We start from the raw sequence: 21,629 nt of genomic DNA, 5'->3' as shown, positions 1-21,629 counted from the left end.
CCGCGGGGCCGAGCGTCCGCCCCCTGCTGGCCGTCGTGCCCTGCTTCTCCGCGGGCCCTGTGCTCTCCCAGCCGCTCCGGCGGCGCCTGCACGTCTCTTGGAAACCCGGACGCTGCGGGTCCGCGGAAGCCCGGGTGCCCTGTGCCTTAGGAGGCTGCGCGGTTACGCACTGTGGGCTTCCAGCGCACAGCGCCCGCGCGGACGTCGGCCGCGCTTCTGTGCTAGCCTGAGGATGAGTTAACCTCCTCCTCCTGGTAGTTGGGGTGTAGCGCGGGTGCGTGCCTCAGCGGGGTGCTGGAGGACGTTCCCGCGTAATCAGCCTGTGGCCGGCATCCAGACTGGGGTTCTGACCTGAGTCCTACGCAGTACGGTGGCCGATGCCGGTGGGGGCCTCGGCGAGTGTTGAGCGGGTGTAGGAAGTTACCTGGAGCGGACCTCGCGGCCAGCAGCGCCGCAGGCTCTGAGTTAGAAGGGCTCGGCGGGGAGGGGCAGCCTGCGCCCCGGGTCCCACAGCGCGCGTAGGTCTGCGGGCGAATCCCAGTGGCCCTGCCTGCGCGCATTAAAGGGTCGAGTTTGTTTAGTAGGGTGAACTCGGCTGTGTGCTTGCAGGTGGCTTCACGCACGACGAGCTGCTGAAGATATGGAAGGGACTGTTCTACTGCATGTGGATGCAGGACAAGCTGCTCCTGCAGGTGAGTGCCCGGCCCGGTGGCCTGAGAGCTGGGGGAGGCCGGGGAGCTGTGGACGCTCCCATCCTACTGTAGACAGAGCCGACAGGAGAAGCTGTGTGGCTGGCGGCTCCAGCACATGTGGAGGACAGGCGCGAGTGCAGGGCAGTGCCGGCAGTGGGGCGGCCAGGGCTCGGTGGAATGGGTTGTTTGGTGTTTGTTCCCAGTGTGATCAAAACACTTGTGCACTCACATGCCGACTTAAGGGCAAGTGCAGGTGTTCTGAGACGGGGATTTCCCCTGCTGGCCTTTTAGAAGTGGTTCTCAGAGTCTGAGCTCCTAGCTCTTCACTAACCTGAGTGTGAATGTGCTTATTTAAGTGTGGACTCTGGGCGCGCATTCTGAACGCCATGTCTTAGAGGAGGCTCTGGGCTCTTCTGACCAGGCAAAGGCAGCCAGGGGGTGACCTAGCAGGTTCTGGCTGGTAAGGCGGCCCCCGTCCGTCCCACAGCCCCTGTGACTGTCACTGTCTTGCTCAAGGCACACACTCAGTCCAGAGGACAGTGGCCATCGCTGTGGGGAGGGTCTGTTAACCCTGGCTTTGGAAGAGGCCTTTTGCAGCAGGAGAAACTTACAGAGCTGGCGTCTGCTGGGCTGAGACCTCTGGCAGCTGGTTCCCTGAGGGTGAGGGGACGTTTGCATGTGCTCTCTCACCATCCGGAGAGCACAGTGCTTCAGGGACGAGTGTGTTTCCACTGTTCCCTGCACAGGAGGAACTCGGGAGGACCATTGCCCAGCTCATCCATGCTTTTCAGACCGCAGAGGCACGTGAGTAGCTCCGCCGTGGCTGAGCCCACTTGTGGACGCCAGGGCTACTTAGCGCTGAAGCCGCAGCCACAGAAGTTCGTGTTCTGAAATCTAGAGCAGGAGGCAGCCAGTGTGTGGGTGCAGTCATGTGGGGAGCAGCCTATACCCACCCCTTACCCACAGGGACTCCCCTCAGGAGCAGGGGAGGCTGAGGTCCTGCCGTGGGAAATTAGGATGCAGAGCCAGTGAGGGGATCCCACAGAACTTGTATCCCCCCGATCATTGTGAAGCTCCCACGTTGTGTTTTTCTCTTACGTGTTAACCTGACGGTGGTGAGTACTCCTGACTTTGCCTGCACGTTGGAATCACTCGGGCAACCTTTCAGCAGCCTGACATTTTTGCCAGGTATGGTGAATCATGCTGATAACCCCAGCTACTTGGAAGGCTGAGGCAGGAGGCTCACAAGTTCAAGGCCAGTTTGTGGCCTTGGGCAATTTAGCAGACCCTTTCTTAAGAAAAAAGGGCTGGGGATGTAGCTTATTGCTGAAGTGCTTGCCTACCTTGTGTGAGGCCCTGGGTTCTGAACCTAGTTCTTCAAATTGATTTTTTTTTGTTCTTTTTTTTTGCCTTTTTGAGACAGGGTTTCACTCTGCAGTTTAGGGTGGCCTCAAACTCACATCGATCCTCCTGCCTCAGCCTCCCGAGTGCTGGGGATTACAGGTGTGCACCACCACGCCCAGCTACAAAATGGTTTAAAGGAGAGCTGATGTGTAGAGCTTGGTGCTCTTGTGCCCAGCTCTGAGGGTGTGGCCTGGGTGTCACTGCCTTAGACCTTCTTGGGCCCTTAGGGCACAGGGGTTGAGCATGTCCTGACAGCAGTGAGTGAGGTGCTGGCATGTGTGGTGGGTCTTCATTTGCTTACACAGGCAGTTCCCGTGTGCACCTGTGCCCTGACCTCTTTGTGAGGGTACCAGTCAGATTAGATCAGGGCCTGCCCTCATGCCCTGTGTTTACCTTTAGACCTCCTCCCGTTCTGAGGCCCCCTGGGGTCAGGACGTGCGCACGTGATGTTGGGGGCAAGGTTCAGCCAGGGCATCCTGTGTCTGACGCAGGTGTCGAGCTTCTGTGCCTGCTGGATGTGGGTCCAGGGGGCGAGCACGTGTCTTTGGCCCTCACAGTGCTCAGGGGAGCCCCTGTTCTGCCCGGGGTACAGTGCTCCCCCTGCAGCACTGGTGTCCACGCCCTTCCCTCTCCCTCCTGCAGAGCACCTGTTCCTGCAGACCTTCTGGCAGACCATGATCCGTGAATGGGCAGGCATCGACCGGCTGCGCCTGGACAAGTTCTACCTGGTGAGTCGGGCCTGTCCCGCTGAGCTGCAGTACTGGCTGCGAGCTGGCTCCACCAGGTCCAGGCTGAGTCCTCGGCCGGGTCCTGAGGGTGTGTTGGGGTGGCTTCCCTGTGGGGGGGCGGGTCAGTGGAGCTTGAGTCCTGCTTCCGGTAACGCCAGTCCCCTTCTGTGGCACAGCTCATGCGGATGGTCCTGAACGAGTCCTTGAAGGCCGTGAAGATGCGAGGGTGGGGAGAAAGGTCAGTGTGCTCAGGTGCCGGAGTCCTTGAGGGGGGTGGGGGTTGTCTCCTTGTAATCCTTGGTCCACCGAGGGGCCGCATGGTGCTGCGGAGGTGGCTCAGAAACGCAGTGCTCCCCGCCCCATAGGACAGTGCTGGGGCTCTCGGCTGGGGTGCACTGCTGTCACCTCAGGTCAGAACCAAGAGACGATGGCCAGGTCGCATCCAGCTGTCTGCCGTGCCCTCAGGGGCCACTGTTCGCGGCTCTGGAAGACTTCATGTCGTCCAGACTTGTCACACTGACCGCGGTGCTGGGAGAGACTGTGCCGCCGGCTCTGTCCGTGCTGTTTCATGTGGGCTTTCACAGGCAGAGACAACTCTTGTCCTGCGGTGGTGCTGGCCACCCTCTGCATGGCTGCGGTCTTTGAGCTCAGACCTCAGGAGCTACACAGTCACCAGAGGCTGTGCCAGGGGCAGTGTGTCTCCAACTTGGTGACAGCCAGCTCCTCAGCGCAGGGTAGATTTCTTGGTGTTTATATTCCTAAAAAAAAAAAATTTTTTTTTTTTTTTTGAGACTATCTCACCGTGTAGCCCAGGCTGACCTTGAATTCACTGTGTAGCCCAGGTTGGCCTAGAGCTTGCAGTGATCCTCCTGCCTCTGCCTCCCAAGTACTGGGATTGCAGGCATGTGCCACCACAGCAGGTACTTCCTAAAATATTTTAGGTTAATAAATAACTTCTAAAATAATTGTTTGTGAATGATGTGTGCTTAGTGTAAAGAACTCAGAAAACTTCATAAGACCTTTATGAAACATTAAAAGTCTTTTTTTTTTTTTTTTTGGTTTTGATGCTGGGAAGTAAACCCAGGGGCTCTCTTATGCTATGCCATTAATTTATAGCCCCAGCCTTGAAGAGTAATCTTAACTCCAACACATAAAGTAATTTCAACTCCAACGGATAATTATTTTTTTCTTCAGATGATTGCTTTTAAGACATCACATAGAGAAGGCTGAGGCAGGAGGATCACAGTTTGAGTCTCACCTGAACAATGTCATGAGGCCCTGATTCACACAAGGGTGTCTGGGGCACAGCTGGGCTAAGGTCAGGTTCCGCCCTTAGTGCCACAGAGAGACCGCATGGAGCCAGCTCTGGCGTCTGTCTGCAGAGGCAGCTGTACAGGCCACCTGGTCCATCTCCCGACGGCGGCATCCTAGCGGTGCCGCTGCTAGGTCGCGGGTAGCTTCATCTGTTTTTGCTGGGCCAGTTCAGCTTTGGATTTGTGAGTGAGAAGCACGCACTGCAGGCTGAGTGCCTGACACTGCCCCTGCTCCTGGGTGCAGGAAGAGTGGTTCCCCCTGAGCTTGCAGCCGGGATGCTGTGGCCGTGATGATCTGCAGGGGTGCAGGGTAGCGGGCGCTGCCTGGACCGCAGTTCCTGTCTGGGGAGGAGCACATGGGCAGCATGCCTTCCCAGGCAGCTGTGGCTGTGCGGGTGCTGAGCGCTAGTTGCCGTGCTTTCCTCACGGTCACTGTCGTCCCGGGGAGTCGCGGTGACCGCCCCGGCAGGGGCCGCCCGTGCCCCTCTGTCCCGTCCGCCCAGCTCAGGGAGCTTCTCCTGTGTCTGCTCCCCTAGCCTGGCTGCAGGCGCTGCGTCTGTTTCTTGGTTCGCACCTGACAGCGCGTCTGTCTCCTTTCCCTGAGGCTGTTGAGGCCTTGCGCTTCCTCCTCACAACCGGGGTTTCCTGCATGGGAGTCCAGGGAGTCCCTTCTTGTTTTTTTGGTGTTTTGACACGGGGTCTTGCTGGGTAGCCCAGGCTGGCAGGGGGCTCCTTAAAGAATGTGTTTTGTAGTTGCAAGCGAGGGGATCTGGACTCCCACCCCACCCCAAGTTTTGGGTGCACCCAGACTGCTGTAACTGCTCACCCTGGGGGTGTCTGAAGCCCTTGCTGCACCAGGAAGAGCTGTGATGCTCGTGTCACCACCCCGGTGCCCCCTGCGTGCAGCTCGCACCTCGCCTGCCCTGCTCCATTCAGCCCTGGTGTGACTTCGGGCGTCCCCTGTAGTGGAGGACCTTGGGGTGGGGTGGGGCCAGGCCTTTCTCCCGCACATGGAAGGAAAGCCAGTGCAGGCGAGGGCTCTCAGCCCTTCCTGTAGTCGGGGTCCAGGCCATGACACCTGTTCCCACGTGGGACACAGCCGCTTATAACCAGACCCAGGGCCGCCGTGGGTGGGGCATGTGGCTGTGCTTCCTGCTGGGCTCGCGATAGGGGCCACGGCGTACACGTAGCTGCTGGATCCCCACCCCCACCCCGCAGGGACATCGAGCAGCTGCTGGAGTTGCTTACCTCCGAGATCCTGCACGAGGACAGCCAGGCTCCCAATGGCGTGAAGAGCCACTTTCTCGAGGTCTTCCTGGAGGAGCTGACCAAAGTGGGCGCCGCAGAGGTGAGTGGGGCTCCAGAGGGCGGCTCGGCCCGGCCTGGCCACTGTGTGTCCTGAGGCTGAGCCACTGCCCTTGCTTCCCAGCTCACGGCTGACCAGAACCTGCGGTTCGTGGAGCCCTTCTGTGGGATCGCCGCCCGCACTACGGAGTAAGTGGAGGCGGCAGTGGGCCAGCCCCGCTTCCCCCACTTCCGCTGCAGCTGCCTCGGGGGTTGCGGCTCCCTGCGAGCCTGGCCTGGGCCGGAGGGTGGCAGGGTGGGCGGCACTGCCTGTGTGAGTGTCCGGCTCTGCTCTGCCTCAGCTCCCTGGTCCTGCACAACATCACGCGTGGCATCTTCGAGACGATTGTGGAGCAGGCCCCCCTCGCCATCGAGGACCTCATGAGGGAACTGGCCGCGCAAGAAGGGGAGGATGAGGGCTCGGGTGGCGACCAGGAGTCGGACGGTGACGAGTCGTCGGAGGGTGGGCGTGAGCATGCCCTGCCACCCCGGGAGCCGCCTGCAGGTGCGGGGCCAGCTGGCTTAGGGCACCGTGCTGGGCTGCTCTCCCTGCCTGCCGACTACCCTGGTCCCCGCCCTCCCCCTGTGCCCCGCGTAACTCCACAGCCAGAGTGGCTTCCCGCCCTGGCTCACGCGGCACACCAGGCTCCGTCCTGCTCCTGCTGCCCGGCCCAGCTCCTGGCTGGCTCCCTGGGGCCTGCCCAGCCCGTGCCCGCTGCTGGGTTCTGCACTGTCTCCCTGGCCAGGTTTCCCATGAGGGCTGCAGCGCTCTGTGGGCCCGGCTGGTCCATGCTGAGCAGCGCCTCTCGGTCCTGGGGGAGCAGGGGACCCAGTGCCCCACTTGCACATGACCCTTACAGGGACCTGGGACAGCGTCCAGGCCTGGTGTGGCTGTCACCGTCTGTCTGCAGGGTTTTCCCCGTGCTGCGTCCTGTTGCCGGGAGGACACCTGTCCCCACTCCAGGAGCCTCTCGTGGGCTCCCAGGCTGTTCGGCCCTGGTGCTTCCCGTGCTCCGTGTGTCCCTGCGCTTGCTCTCAGCAGTCGGGTCACCCAGGCATCTCCCGGCGGGTTTTCTAGTGCCTGCTGCACCTGTCTGCCTCTGGAGCAGACTCCTGTACCCTGCTCCTGCCCCGGCGTCTCCACACTCCCCATCCGGGCCGCCTGAGTCTGGCCCTCTGCCGTCCTCCCTTCCGGAGCCCTGGCATTTCCTCTGCTGCCCGCAGTGCCCCTTCCCTGGCTGTGTGCCCTCCTGTCCACACCTTGGTCCCCTGCCCCCAGGAGGCCTCTTGCTGCATGCAGGGGCTCTGGGCCCCCACCTGTGTCCCACACACCCCAGGTGTGCTTGGGCTCACGGGGTCCCTTTTGTTCTAGGCTCCCCAGAGCAGGTGGGAGACGACGAGGACAGCACTGGCCCTGTTCTCCAGGTAGGTGGCGGGGATTCCCCCTCCCGCTGACCCCAGCTTGGAAGGGAGGAAGCGTCACAGTGGCAGGCAAGGCTTGGGGACCAGCTGGGCTCGGCTTTGGAGGAGGCGCCCGTCCTGCAGCCTCACTAGGTCCTCCACATTGGCCTTTGGTACCAGCTGGGAGTCAGCTCAGCAGAGGGCCTCAGAACACAGGACACTGTGGCTAGAAATGTGGAACGTCCGAGATTTCAGTGCTGGCTGCCTGTCGGACTAGTGAAATCTGGGGGTCTGGGCTTAGGTCGACTTCTGGGCTTGCTTTCTCTCTGCTTGTGTGGGGAGAACTGAAGCTGTTAGCAGGCCACTGTGGTCCTGGTGATGCTGTAGGCAGCCTGGGAGACGGGACAGCAGAGTCCGTGCTGACCGCGCGGGGCCCAGGGTCGTGAAGCACGTGGGTGGTGACTGACCACGCCCCGCTGCCCTTTCTGCCGCAGTTTGACTACGAAGCAGTTGCCAACAGGCTGTTTGCGGTGGCCAGCCAGCCGGGCACCCCCTCTCAGAACAGGAAGCGCCTGTACAAGGTCATCCGCAAGTGAGTGTGCCCACGGTGCCCCGCCGTCTCCCGCAGCCCTTCTGCACTGTCCTGAAGTGGCCTTGGCCGGGAGGGAGGTCTTCAGGTCAGAGGGCATCGGTTCGGGTCCTGCTGAGGGCCCGGAAGGTGCATGTGGGTGCAGAGCCAGTCGGTGGTGACGGTGGCTGTCTCGCTCTTGCAGGTTGCAGGACCTAGCTGGAGGTGAGGCTGGAGCAGCGCCCAGGGGCCTGGACTGGGAGCTGTGGCGTCTTCGCGTGTGGGGTGTGGGCCTCGCGGTTCTGGGGGCACAGGGCTTCCCGGCCTCGTCTGTGTCCTGCTTGCCGCTGGGCCTCAGACGAGCTTCCATGCACCCGTGTCAGCGTGCAGCACTGTGCGTGAGGAGGGCAGCTGACCTGGTGTCGGGCTTATGCCAACAGCAACATGAGCCGTCCCTGTCTGTCATGTGCTGGCCCCTGCTCTCTGGCCTGACCACAGACCCTTCCCCTGCGTGTGAGCACATCCAGTGGGCGAGCTGCGACTGGTCCCACCCTGTGGAGTCGCCTTGCCCATGGGCTTCCTCCGGGGATCACGACCTAGCAGTGGCATTGGGGCTGATGCAGGCCTTTCCTGCCCGCTGTGCCTCCTGACCGTCCCCTCTCCTCAGGTCACTTCCCTGAGGACGAAGTCCCCGAGAAGGCCTGCAGGCGTCTGCTGGAGGGGAGGCGGGTGCGGAAGGCGAAGCGGCGCTGGCTGCAGCGGCAGGCGCAGAGCCAGAGAGGTAGGGCGGGCGGGGCTGAGGGTGGGGGCGGGTGCTGGCACGAGGCTGCCTGTGCCCCGGCCCATGAGCCTGCAGGGAGGGCGCCACACCGACCACGCTCCGTGGGCTCGAGGGGTGGAGGGGATAGTCGCAGAGGCAGGCAGTGGGGCAGCGCGCGCAAGAGCCCTGGGAGCACGGGGCAAATAGGGGTTCAGACCAAAGATGGGAGGGGCCCAGAAGGGGCAGCCTGGCCCCAGCTGTCACCTTGGTCAGGAGAGGGCGTCCCCCAGACGGCAGCTCTCAGGAAAGGGGGAACTGGGCGCGGCCCCCAGGATACGAGCCGTGGACACTAGGCCCTGGGCAGCCTGTCAGGTCCTCTCCCGTGATCTCCCGACCCAGTTGCCCTGCTCACACCTCTGGGCGCCTGCTCCCTTGTCTGAGCGCCTGCTGGCCTCTGGTGGCCCTGCTTCCTGGCAGCGCAGGCAGCCGTGGTGCGTGCTGTCCTTTCGGACAGGGTCCCCAGCGGCTGTCGCTGCATCGTCGGCACACTGACGTCTCTGTCCTGGAATGTGGCTGGGCAGCCTGTCCATGTGACCGTGTTGCTTCGGCAGGGGAAGTCCGGGAGGAGACGGCGGCCCTGAGTCCAGACCCGAGCCTTGGAGGCGAGAGGAAGGGTCGGCGGAGGCCTGAGAGGGCTGGCCCTGGACCTCGCACGGGAGCCAGGGGCAGGAAGGGGCCCCGCCGGAGGAGTCGGCAGCCTGGGCGGGCACCTGCTGCCCAAGCAACAGCGGCTGGCGCCCAGGAGCTCAAGAGAAAGAAGAAACGGCCGCTGGAGAGCGGGTAGAGCTGTGACCAGGCCGGGACAGGCGGCCGCTGTGCGCGTCCTCATGCAGCGAGCTGCGCTGAGGCAGGACACCAGGGGAGGCTGAACCTCTGACATCCGTGGTCCCGACCTCCGCAGGGCGGATGAGGAGGACGGGCCCAGGAAACGTAGCTGCCTCAGGGCTGGCATCTGTACCTGCTCTCTTAGGTCACAAGTTCAAATCCTGGAGACTTAGAGCCCCACCACAGGTGACTGTCATCCGCGCCCCTGGGCCCCATGGAATAAAACGTGGGCCCTGACCACGCTCTGGTCCCTGGTGTGTTCATGTCGTGTGCGTGTGAAGTGCCCATGTGCTCCCGAGCACTGTTCATGTTTTAAGTTCGTTCTGTTGTAAAAACCTGTTGACACGGGTCACAGGACCCTGAGGAGGCCCACCGGTGAGCAGCTTGTGGCGTGTACAGGAGGGCCGTGTCCTTCACCAGAGCCCAGGGTGCAGGGGGGCAAGGGAGGCCCAGAGGCGGCCCATGTGAGGGCCCGGGGCACACTTGGTGCTCAGAGTGACTCCGAGAGGGCCAGGAGCCCAGCTGGCGAATCCCAGACCTGGTGCTGCGTAGAGGTGTTTGTCGATCAAACCACACAGCATTTGCCCTGCTGGCAGCCGGGGTCCCGAGAAGAGGCTGGTGTGGCGTGCTGCGGTGCGTGGCACGAGCGGCTCCCGCAGAGGGCACTGTTCGTCCAGGGCCGCTGCCCCCCGGGAGAGCCTGGTCTGCGCCTGCTCACGCTGCTCCCTCGGCGTGGCGGTTCTGAGGACACAGCCTCGGGTGTCGCAGGTGCGCTGCTTCTCGGGGTGCTGCACCTCACCTGAGGCTCCTGCTGCCCTCCTCTGGTTTGCAAGCATCCCTGCCCCTCCCTGTCCTCCGCAGGCCCTGTGCCTAGGATGATTCGGGTCCCTGGTGCTGTGAGGAAAGGAAACGCGGTCGCGGTGCCCGCTTTAATCCCAGCATTCTGGGAGGCTGAGGTGAGGGCTGCAGGTGAGAACCCGCCCGGACCAAGCTGGTGGCTTAGACCCTACCTCACCATGGCTGGGTGTGAAGCTCAGTGCTGGGACAGTGGGTGTAACCTCACCAGTGCCACCCCTTAAGAAAGGCAGTCGCCCGTACTCGCAGTGTGGACAGCCAGTCCAGCCCAGCTGCAGTGCTTTCAGCAGGGGCCGGGAGCTTTGCTTCTCCCAGCTGTTCCCGTGCAAGGGCTGGTGCAGCCCCCACGACCCCTCAGCCCGTGCTCCGTCTCCCTCCCTGTGCCCAACCTGCTGGCTGGTTTCTCTGCCATACCCTCCTGCCCAGGGTCTGCTGCCCACATCTTGTGGGCACTGCCTCACCTGCTTCCACGGGGTCCCCAAGTGCCCAGTGGGCTCCAGGACCTCAGTCTCCCAGGACACCTCCCCAGCCTGTGCTGTGGAGCACCCTCACACCCCCTCGGCCCCACCTGAGGCTCCTGCAGAGTGGGGTGCATGGTGCCTAGGCCCCCAGTATGCACTTCCCTCCTTGGCTCTGTGTTGCAGGCCAAGGGGCTGGGGGGCTGCCCCCCTCAGAGCCATGCAGAGCAGTGTGTATGTGAGCACGGCTGTGTGCTGTGAGTCGGAGTGACCAGCTGCCCCTTGGTCCCCAGCTGCGTCCGTCCCTCCCCTGGAGTGCATGTGTCCTCAGGCCCAGCCGACATCAGAGCCCCACGCCGAGTGTGAGACCCTGTGGCCGCTTCTCTAAGAAACAGCTTTCTGGGCCAGGGATATAGCTCAGCAGTACAAGTGCCTGCCTGGGCAAGCACGAGGTCGTGAGTTCAATTCCCAGCACCAAAAACAAAAAAAAGCTTTCCTAGACACTCGGCCACCCTCTGGAGGTGGTGGTCAGCAGCTGCCACGCATTCGCAGGGTGTTGTGCCAGTGTCTTTGTCACCAGAGGGAACCTTACAGTCAGCACCCCGTCAGTCTCCGCAGCCTCTTGGAGGAGCAGGCCCTGACTGCCCCGGGGTCCAAGTAGGCCTCGAGGTGAAGCTGAGCCCCCAGCTGGAGGAGACACAGGAATCCACGCTCGGGAGGGCAGCCTGGTCCGACCCCACCAGCTGCTCACTTGCTGGCGAGGATCGCCCACCCCGACCCCTCGTCCGCCCTGGGGCTTGACAGCCGGTCCAGGGGACCTGCACAGGAGCAGTTCCGTAACCTGCCTCTAGGGGGCCCTTGGCCCCATAATGACTGAATCACAGGCTCCTGGCATCTCTGGTCCCTGGGGTGGGGGTGGGGATCGCAGTCGCTGGTTTCCAGGGAAACGAGCCCCCAGAGGCTCTAACTTGAGCTCTGCAGAGCTGCTGCCTGCATCCTCCCTCTGGCTCTGCGAGGTCAGCGCCTGGCGCTGCGGGGCTCAGGCCCCAGGAGGTGGCACAGCTCACGCCGTTCACCTCTGCCTGTGCTGGGCAGGCGTAGCTGTTACAAAATCCGTAAAGGAAATTCTGCCCTCGACACAGGGAGGCTGTGCTGGGATGCAGGGCGTCGGGGGCACGGGACGCTTCTCCCTGCTCCCGAGGGCTGGCGCCCCTCAGGGGCCCCTCCTGAGTCCCGCGGCTCTGGCCACCGGGAGCCCACCTAAGGGGTGCGTTTGGGTCACACGCAGCCTTGACTCCTGGGGTCAGCCACTGAGGGCCTCCCTGCCCCGCCCTGGTGCCAGGAACCTCGCGGAGGGGAGCCAGAGGGCGCCCTGTTCCCTGTGGTTGGGCTGTGCCGGGTGTTGGGCAGGGCAGGAGCCCAAGTCTCCACCTTTCCTGAGGACTGACCCTTTAGGAACCTCTGCAGCAGCCCAGCAATGCCACCCACTCAGGCAGAGGCGGGAGGATGTGGGCATGGTCCCTGAGACCTGGAAACGGCTCACACGTCCTGGAGACCCGGAAGCAGGTACAGGTGTGTGCGACCCGGCCCATGCTCTCTCTGACGCCCAGCCCACCCCCCTTGAGCTGTTCTGAGACACGCTGCAGGATGTGCCCGGAAGGGGGTGCCGCCCGACAGAGCACTGCTGAGCTGGCTCTCAGGCTGGGGAGCGAATCACCCTTGCTGCTGAAACGCGCTTGCAGACCAGCCAGGTGCATGTCAGAAGTCGTTTTTTGTTTTTTTTTTTTAATTGTGTGTTCACTCTGCTCGTGGGCCATGGAGGGCTCCATGCCTGGAGAGGACACAGAGACCCAGAACCCCTGGCGAGTCCGGCGCACTGTCAAGTCTGTGCACGTGACACGGACAGCTGCTCTTTCCCGGGGCAGGCGGACAGACAGGAAGGACGCACTCCCAGGTGCTGAGGGAGCCGCATATTTAAAGGAAGCTGTGTCTCTGGAGCTGCATCTTCCCGCACACGGAAGCGTGCTCACCTCCTGGTTCGCCGCTGGAGGAGGGGCCAGCCGCCTGCTAACCTGCCGGAGACCTGCATTAGCAAACAGCTTGTTCCTTGTCCCTAGTGCGCTCTTGAAATTTCACAGCTGCCTTACAATAGTAATTTGCGGCTCCTAAATAGTCACTTGTAAATAGCGGGGACAGACCTCTGCAGGAGCAAGGAAGGCTCTGGAGCAGCAGCCACCCCAGGCCGTGAGGCACATCATCAGCCTGAAGGCCACCGGTGGCCTTGGGGAGCCCGGCACAGCCCAAGGCCCTGAAACACTGCAGGTCCCAGAGGCGGCTGCCCGGGCAGGCGGCAGAGCAGTGCTTCCAGGCATCCGGCCTGGGCCACATGCATTCCTGCGGCCCCACTGAGCTGGCCCCTGTGGAGAGCACAGTGGTGACGGTCACCGTGTGAAGCTGCCAAGGGTGGTGGCGTGGGGCCTTGATCCCAGGCCATCAGCTCGGCCCCACAGGCCTTTGGCTTTGGTGGCACAGCTACCCTCAGGGAGACCTGGTTCCCTCCTGCTCGCCTGTGGGGTTTGTGTGCCAGGCCGCACCTGTGAGGGAGCCCAGGCTCCGCCCCCGCCTGGAGTCCTGGACCCAGCCCCCAGCGCCTCGCAGGGTGGGTGCGGATGGCAGGGTGCTGTGCAGGTGGCAGAGCCTCAGGACACTGGGGCTGGGCCCTGGCTCCCCTTCCCACGGTGGCTTAGTGGCCAGGGGCTCCCTTCCCTTCCCTGTCCTCCATGCCCCTGGGCTCCCGTCCTCCTGGCTTCCTCCTGCCCCCAGCACAGGGCAGCCATCCTCCAGGACATCCTCCATCCCTTCCCAGGGTCCTGCTGTTCCTGGTCTCACACTGCGCCTGGCCCGCACCCCCAGGCCCTGCTGTGCTCTGCCCCAGGCCATGCCTCTGCAGGTGGCCTTTGGGGTGCAGCAGCTCAAGGGCTGCTCCCTCTTGTGGAGGGCATGGTTGGCCTGGCTGTGACAAGGGTGTGCCTGGGGTGCCTGTCCTGCAAGCCCCTCTGCTGTCCCTAGGGACGAGCTGGCACCGCTGGGCAGAGAGCGGGACATGGAAGGAGGCCGAGTCCACAGCGGTCGTCTTGTGGCCCTCTTGGGTACAGACAGGATCTCCCCTGCCCAGGGCACCTGGTGAGGACCCCTCGTGAAGCCCACTGCTCTGTCCTCTGACCGAGCTCCCCACAGGCTCCTCCTGTGCCTCTGAGTTTTGGGGTCCCTGCTGGTTTGCATCGCATGCGGCCCAGCCCGCTTGGGAAGCCCCTCCCCCAGTGCCTGGCTGCTCTCCACAGTCTCTGCTCGGGGCCACAGTTGGCTGCTGTCTCGGAAAAACACATCTTCCCTGCTCAGAGGCATCAGATGGACCCCAGCCCGGCCCAGCCCAGGCAGCCCCTCTGCCCACCCTGCACCCAGCCCAGCCTTCGGGTTCCTGAGTCCCCGCTGGTCCCTGAGAAGGCCCAGACCCCACATTCTGCCATCTCCGTGCGACAAGAAGTTCGCCCCGGAGCACGGCCGGGCTGTCCAGACCCATGGGTCACCCGGGCCAGGCCAGGCCTCCCCCGCACGTGGCTGCAGGGCAGCATCATAGTGATTCCAGACATCACCCAGCCCACGAGAGGCCACTGCCCCATCTGTGTCCCGGTGACCGTGGCCTCTGCCACCCCCAAGTAAACTGAGGCCCATCGGACGCTCACATCTGCTGGTGGGACTGAACCAGCAGTGTGTCTGTGGGCACAGCCCGCAGCAGAAGCCCAGCCTTCCCTTGGGTTCCTGGCTCTTGACCCTTCCCTGCCTTACCCACAGGGGCTCCAGACCGCAGCTTGCACCTTCCCATACTGGCGCTGCCTATGGAGTGGCTGTGCTCTCCCCAGCACTACTGGGGCTCTGGAGGCAGGGCCCCCTTCCTGCTTCCTCTTCCAGGTCCTCGAGGAGCTGCCTTCCAGCAGAGCCCAAAATACCCATCTCCAGAAGCGCCGGCATTAAGCATCTCAGTCTGACTCAATCTCAGCCGCGTCTCCAGCGTCCGCGCCCACGCTGCTGGGTTATTTCCAGCACCCTGCCACTCTGTGCCACCTCCCTGCCCAGAAGGTCCCTGGCTGGTGTGTCCCGAGCAGAAGGGGCTGCTTGGGGCTGGGGCTCCTCAGGGTGACAGGTGTTCGCAGGCCCAGACCCCGGCCCCTTGAGGCTCTGCGGCATCTTCCCTACGGCTGGGCAGCTCTAATGCGTCCCAGAGCTTCGCATCTGTGCTGGGGACAGAAGCCACAGACTGTCCCTGCCAGGCCAGGTCTGCATCACAGAACCACAGCCCAGCCCTCTAGTCTTCATCTGCCGCCAGGCTGTCTCTGAACTGTCAAGGCTGGCCTCAAACTCACGATCTTCCTGCTTCAGCCTCCCAAGTAGCTGGGATTACAGGCAGGTGTTGCTGTGCTTGGCGTGCGTCCCAGAGATCTGTGAAGCGGGAAATTGGCATGTGGAAGTGCTGATCAGTGACACATCACGTGTGTGCCCTTCCCAGAGGGTGTCTCTCACCTGTCCCCGGCCTGCAGGCAGGGAGGGGGCTCCAGCTCATGCACTGGGTCGATTCCAGTTTTCTCACCAGGGCAGGGAGGGGCGTCTACGTCTACCCCAAACAGCAGTGCTTCTGCTCCCGGGTTGTTCTAGCCAAGTTCTTTTCCCGTGGGGGAGGAAAATGCAGCTCAGAGCTCACACGGGCCCTGAGGAGGGCACGGCCCCAGGCTCTGGGCAGGGAGCACGTTCCCGAGGAAGGCCGTGGCTGCCGTGTCCTCCGGCTCCTGGCAGGGCCCGCGGTGTGCTCATGTTGTGACCGCTCTGTCTGCCTTCTCCTGGATGTGCTGAGACTTCCGGCCCCACAGCTTCCTGCAGGCGGGGAGGGGCACCCAGGATGCGAAACAGAAACGCAAGGGCAGGCAATGGCCCGGCGAGTGCTTGGGGTTCCAGACCATGGGGTCTCACTCATGGGCACTGTTTCCCAAGAACCCTCTGAGGCAGGAGCTGTTTAGATGGGTAGGACACACAGCTGGGCGTGGTGCTGCGCTCCTGTGATCCCAGCGCTCAGCAGAATGAGGCGGGAGGATCGCAAGTCTGCGCACAGTGTGGGCAACCTAGCAATTCAACAAGATGTTCTCTTTAAAAAATAAAGCCAGGTGTGGTATACACCTGTAATCCCAGGACTCAGAAGGCTGAGGCAGGAGGATGGCTGTGTGTTCAAGGTCAGACTGGGCTACATAGCAAGACCCTGTCTCAAAGAAAACTGCACAAATAAAATAATATAAAAGGCTGGGGATGTAGCTCAGTGCAAAGGGTAATCTTCATTACTGAGAAAAAGAAGGGAAGAAAGAAAGAAAGAAGGAAAGAAAAAATAAAGAGAGGGGAAGGGAGGACAGGCAACTGGAGACTTCCGGTACCAGATTCTGAGGCTCACTGTGACACCACAGAGAAGGGCAGCACAGCGCGGACAAGGCCTGCGTCAGCCCGGGCTGAGCCCCTTTGGCGCCCCAAAGCCTGGCTGGACAAGCTCTGGCTTGGCTTTCCTCCTCCTCCTCCTGTGTCCCCCTGCAGTGTCGGTTTTCCCAGGTGCCCTGCAGACCCTGGGTCACGCCATGCATTCCTCCTCCTGGACACCAGCGTCGGTGTGCACAGCCATGCGTGCCCTGCAGACTTTAAATCTCTCGGGCCGCACCACTGGGCGCTGGGCACGCCGCGTGCATGGCTGTCGTGCTGTCTTTAGGAAGTAACGGTGCAGGAAATGCACTTGCCCCGTGCAGGTGCGATGTTCACACAGCTTTGCTCTGTGGTGAGTTGGAGCTCCAGACACAGGCCCCTGGAATGCAGAGGCCGGAGAGTTGCCCATCCTCTGTGCCTGCCAGGGACGTGGTGGACGCCGTTGGTGTGCTGCCCGCGCCCTTCAGGTGTGTCGCAGAGATCCTGCAGCGGATGCTCCGCCCACTCTGCTGGCCTTGCCGCTCTGCTCTGAACAACCCCTTGCGTCAGTGGTGTCTCGCGGCTGCTGTCCCTTCCATTGGCCTCATCAGCCGGGTGAGGAAGGGGGTCGCAGGTTCCAGCCCCGCTCAGCAGGGGCCTGTCTCGGGTAGGACACTTGCCCTGCATACACCAGGCCCCGGGGTCCAGCCACAGTGCTGGAGAGAAAGACAGACAAACAGGACCAAGTAGGGGGATGGAAACAGGAAGTCGTGATCTGCAGCTCTGAGCCCCCGAGGCCGCCTGCTCTGCCGCAGGACGTCTCCGGAGGGTGAGACTCTGGCAACATGGGAAAGGCGCCCTGTGAGAGGGCCGGCCCTGCCATGCGCTCTGAAATGGACTCGGCAGAGGCAGTGCCCGAGGCCAGAGGGACAGAGAGACAGAGGGGGCGCAGTGTCGGGTCTCAGCCCCAGAGATGCCAGTGCTGGCCCTGGGGACACAGCACAGGGCTCGAGCCGCACCGAGCAACGCCAGGCAGAGCTCGGGGACAAGAAAATTCCTGGCGAGGGTGGGGCACACGAGGGGCAGACTGACGACGCTCCTCGGGATGCAGGGGCACCGGCGGGACAGTGGCGGGCTGCACACCGTGGAGGAACACTGGGCAGGGACAGAAGTGACCACGCCCAGCCAGGACATCTCCACATTAGCATCAGGGGCGCTGCCCGTCCTGACCACACATGACGTAGAACCCAGAAGCAAAAGCCAACTTTGCAAGCCCCACGCGAGTTCGGGAATTTGAAAATGGCTTTCTTGAGCAACAAAGGTCAAGGAGGCTGGGAAGACGAGACGCACCAGGGAAGGGACCAGGGGAGCTCCGCCCCGAGCGGCATCTCCTCTGCAGCGGGCCGGCTGGGCCGGGGACCCCGGGAAATCCCCGCAGCCGCACCATGGCGCTGCTGGCCCAGCAGGAAGACCTAGACACCGCGTTCTGACAACAGAGTGCCTGACCGCTGTGACGTGCGGCCGCACGTTTCCAGGCAGGCCTGTCTCCCAGCTGGGGCCGGAAGGCACCCAGACGCATCCTCAGGGGCTGGTAAAGTTCTTGGGATCCTTGCCTGAAACAGTAAACGCTCAGACCCATGTGGAAGCCCACAGGAGCTAGCCCTCGCCTGATCCCGCCTCCTCACATGCTCGGGAGCATGGGGACACCCCCTCCTCACTGTCCCCGCAGGGACACTGAGGCCCTCTGTGGGAAGTCCCAGCGGAGCACCCCAAGGTGACCACCCTGTCCCCAGCACACCACTGCTCCTGCCCCGCCCCCCAGGAGGGCTGGTCACACGCAGGGTATCTCCTGGGCTGAGTCTACGGACGTCCGTCAGCCTGGACAAGGAGGGGAGGATGCCAAGTGCCAACTGCAGGCGCCCCGGTCATGGGTGCACCTCACAGCGGTGCTCAATTGAAACTGTACCCTGTAGCCCAGCTTTGCGCTTTGATGTTTTCCCAGCTAAGGATGTGCAGCGCGAGGAGGGCACTCCCCAGAGCCCGAGGAGGGAGCAGGCTGCCTGTTCTTGCTTGTTTTCCTTTCCGTTTTTGTCACTGGGGACTGAACCCAGGGTCTTCCCACTGAGCTATGTACCCAGAACTTTCCACTTTTTATTTTGAGACAGGGTCTCACTAAGTTGCTAAGTTTCCCAAGCTAGGCTTCAACTTGTCACCCTCCTGCCTCAGCCTCCCTGCGTGCTGTGATGACAGGCGTGCACCACCATGCCCGGCCTGCTCCGATTTCTGAGCCCCGGGCTCTGCTGCTTAAAGCCACCCAGACTGTGGTATCTGGCAGTGGCAGCTCCGGGCCATGTATGTGTTTTCAGAGCTTATCTGGGGACCATGACCCCTGTCGCAGCAGAGGGGATGGAATGCGAGAGGACCAGGCATTGGGTCTTCAGTTCATGACCTGGAAATGTCCCTGTCGTTTTTGCTTGAATCTCAGGCCACAGCTAGTCTCATAGCCCACTAAGCACGGGAAGCAGAGGTGCAGCCCTGAGCTTGGGTGGGGTGCAGGGGGCTGGATGTTTGGGTAACATCACCTAAGATTCCCCCGGGGACACGGGAGCCAAGGAAGGAACCTGATGATGACAGCAATGCAGAGGTCAAGAGGCAGTTAGCACACATCCAGCAGGGCATGAGAGAGAGAGGCAGGCCATGCTGGTCCTGGAGAGGAGGCCTCCCTTCCTCCACACCCCCTACCAACCCAGCCTCACATCCTGGCCACCTCCATGGGCTCCCACCCTCAGGCTAAAGCAAACAAACTTAACCTCTCTCTCCCTCTGTAAAATGTTCCTAGCTTTATGTCACTTATGAATATGGTCTCGAGTTGCGTTCACTTACCTATAAAAGGCTCCAGTTTATCCTTCTTTATGGCTGAGTAATACTCTACTGTATAAAAAGAACACATTTTTTATTCATTCCTTGGTGGATGGGCATATGGGTTGTTCCCAAGATTTAGCTATTACAGATACTGCTGCTATAAACGTGGGTGCACATACGTTGCTCTGGTATGACGTTTTTAATTCTTCTGGGAAGACTGACAGAAGAGGAATAGCTGGGTGGAAGGGGACCTCTAATCCTAGGTTTTTGAGGAGTCTCCACACTGATTTCCAGTGGTTGCACCAGTCTACACTCCCACCGACAGAAGGGTTCCTTTTTTCCCACAGCCCCACGAGCATTTGTCATGGGCTGATTTTTGATGATAGCCATTCCTTCTGGGGTGAGATGGAATCTCAGTGTAAACATCATATTGTCTCACTAGTGTGAGAAGCTGAATGAGTAAATAAGATCCAGAATGTACAATAGATACTGTGAATCGGGAAGACACTTCAGAAGAATCAATACAATGCGTTCATCATCTTAATTCCAAAGAGTGGGTCAATGGTTCATCAGTGGGTTTAAAGCCATTGGAATTGATTATAGAGGAAGTTGGAAAAAACTGAACAGGACTAAGAAAATTGGATTTGAAGGGGTAAAACATAACTCCACCTTTGAAAGGAACAGTTAATGCTTATTTTTTGAGCAATGCTGCATGCTTGTGTCTGGTAATCTGAACAACTAATTTGAAGATAGCAATATGCAATATAACAACCATTGGTGAATTCCTAGCATCTTGTCTAGTGAAACTCTGTATCATTTCTAATGTTTTTTAAAAATTTTTATTCTCTTTAATGCTTTGATCAGTCTTGCATTCTTACATCTGGTAATCTGAGCAACTTTGTTGAAGAGAACAGTATGTAATGTAACAACCACTGTTAATTCCTATCATTCTGTTTTGAAACCCTGTATCATTTTTATTGTTTTTGCCTATGTTGTTGGTATTCTGCTATTGTTCTCTTTAAAATAAAATTTACAAAAGAAAGTAAAAAAAAAAAAAAGATAGTTAAGATAGTTACACAGCTAGTTTCTCTTAGTTCATTGAAAAGAAAAGTTTGTGCTGCTATTGTTTGGACAATATCTCATGCCTTTATCTTGTACTCTGAGTAACTACTATGAAGATAAGAGTACACAATGTATTAGTTATTGTTGCTCTCCTATTATCTTGTTTTGAAAGTCTGTTTTACTTTTACTTTTTTTCTCTAAAAAAAAATTCCGAGCTCAGACGGGCAACTCCGTGGGCAGCACCCCCCGCAGGAGTACGACTTGTGCTTTCCCACGGTGGTCCTATGCTCGCCTCATGATAAGGGAGACACTTTCAGCAGCTCTCTCATGGGAATCCCCGCACTTAGAGGGGTGATCCTGGGCACCAAGGCTGATAAAACTAACAAACGGGGTTACAAATTTCCAGCATCCTAACATCCTGAGATGCACAGGGCGTTTCTTTCAAGGCTAGCATAGGGTTAGCTGCTGGGCTGACTGACTGCCTTTGTTTTGCCTCTGTGCCTCTACTAGCTTTGTGTCACAAACTGTATAAAAGGCACCTCCCCTGGCTCAGCGCCCAGCCTAGTCTCAAGCATTCCTAGTGGCTGGGACAGCGCACCACTAAAGTCCCCTTGAAAATCCCTCCCTGTCTCTCCAGTTTCTTGGAAATTCCGCAACAAGGCCACCTCCCGTCATGACCCGGGCAGCGCCAGACACCGGGGCCTGTCCTCACACCTCTGAAATGACCCTTGCCAGCCCGTCCTGCCCACCTACCCCTCACTCCTGCCTCCTGGTCCATCTGGGCTTCCCTGGGTGACCCCGAGGGCCGTGTCTTTCTGGGGTTCAGGGAGTGTGACACACGTCCTCCTTAGTGGCTGTCACCTCCACGTCTGCCTGTCTTGTCGCACCTCAGGGACACAGGTCTTGCAAACAGAGCCATGCGTTTCTGTGGAGAAGACACTGTCCCTGGCGTTTGTCAGATCGGCTGTTGGGGACTGAGGGGCGAACCGGCCTGAGAAGGGCTGTGCTCTTGGGGGGCAGGCAGCCGACAAGTGAGAGGACAGAGACCCACTGACTCCAGACCAGACCCACGAGGCAGGGGAGCCCCGCTGAAAGCAGGTGTTATTCCACATGGAGCTTGTTTCCTCCCAAGGGTGCCAGAGAATTCGTCTACAGTCTGAAAGCGATCCATCCAGCCATCAGTGTGTTGAGCTCCTTTGTTTTGGAATGATTAAGAACAGCAATACAGCAGGGGAGTACAAACCTGGAGCCACAGAATTATTGCACAGTCTTTGAACACCCCTAAACATCAAAGGTGGGCGGAAAGGCTTTCTGTCCACTGGCAGGGGACACACAGTTGAAGCAGAAGTGTCCTGAAGAGGTAAAGTCTGCCCCGGGCTCTGAGACACACACACAGCCGGCCGGAGGGAGGGATCCACGGCGCTTAGCTAGGGAGGTTTCACGGGGAAGTTCTTCGGCCTGGATTCCGAAGATGGTGAGCGTGGAGGGGCGGGGGAAAGCCAGCCGGGTGAGCCAGGTCAGCCAGGCAGGGCACTGGGAAGCATTTGTAGGAGGAGCTCTCCATGAAGATGTGCAGTGACCCAGGGATGCAAAGGCCCCGGGGTCCTGCAAAGACACAGGCTGTGATTCTCAGGCTTTATTTCTTTACTGTTTTAAAATTATTTTTTACCCAATTATCCTATGCGTCATAACTTGTTTACCTTTAAGATTTAGATTGATAAGGATACGCTAGTTTTCCCCCTACAGAATAATATCCGTAGCCTGTGGCTATTTATATTTGTTCTAACAAGCATGAACGTGAACACAT

General features: G+C 60.3%; 1 protein-coding gene and 1 long non-coding RNA gene across 2 annotated transcripts in view; one reads left to right on the top strand and one right to left on the bottom strand.

The window, feature by feature from the left end:
* Nucleotides 1-9,335, top strand: part of Rrp1 (ribosomal RNA processing 1) — a 9,750-nt gene extending 415 nt beyond the window's left edge. Inside the window, exons 2-13 of the mRNA XM_005375882.2 lie at nt 610-692; nt 1,439-1,496; nt 2,739-2,824; nt 3,001-3,062; nt 5,356-5,485; nt 5,567-5,631; nt 5,784-5,986; nt 6,854-6,906; nt 7,377-7,474; nt 7,656-7,675; nt 8,118-8,231; nt 8,822-9,335. Coding sequence (XP_005375939.1) covers nt 610-692; nt 1,439-1,496; nt 2,739-2,824; nt 3,001-3,062; nt 5,356-5,485; nt 5,567-5,631; nt 5,784-5,986; nt 6,854-6,906; nt 7,377-7,474; nt 7,656-7,675; nt 8,118-8,231; nt 8,822-9,054 — 1,205 coding nt within the window. The 3' untranslated portion in view covers nt 9,055-9,335. The remainder of the gene's footprint in view (nt 1-609; nt 693-1,438; nt 1,497-2,738; nt 2,825-3,000; nt 3,063-5,355; nt 5,486-5,566; nt 5,632-5,783; nt 5,987-6,853; nt 6,907-7,376; nt 7,475-7,655; nt 7,676-8,117; nt 8,232-8,821) is intronic.
* A 2,838-nt stretch (nt 9,336-12,173) lies between these two features.
* On the bottom strand, nt 12,174-15,647 carry LOC102003836. The gene is made up of 2 exons (XR_259639.2): nt 14,255-15,647; nt 12,174-12,480 (listed from the first exon to the last, which is right to left on the bottom strand). It is a non-coding gene; the product is annotated as an uncharacterized LOC102003836 (long non-coding RNA).
* Nucleotides 15,648-21,629: the final 5,982 nt, after the last annotated feature.

The sequence above is a fragment of the Chinchilla lanigera genome, unplaced genomic scaffold (genome assembly GCF_000276665.1).
Source record: "Chinchilla lanigera isolate Chin_1 unplaced genomic scaffold, ChiLan1.0 scaffold00006, whole genome shotgun sequence".
NCBI classification, from domain to species: Eukaryota; Metazoa; Chordata; class Mammalia; order Rodentia; family Chinchillidae; genus Chinchilla; species Chinchilla lanigera.
Note: the sequence above shows the minus strand (reverse complement) of the source record. Positions and strands in the feature narration are given on the sequence as shown.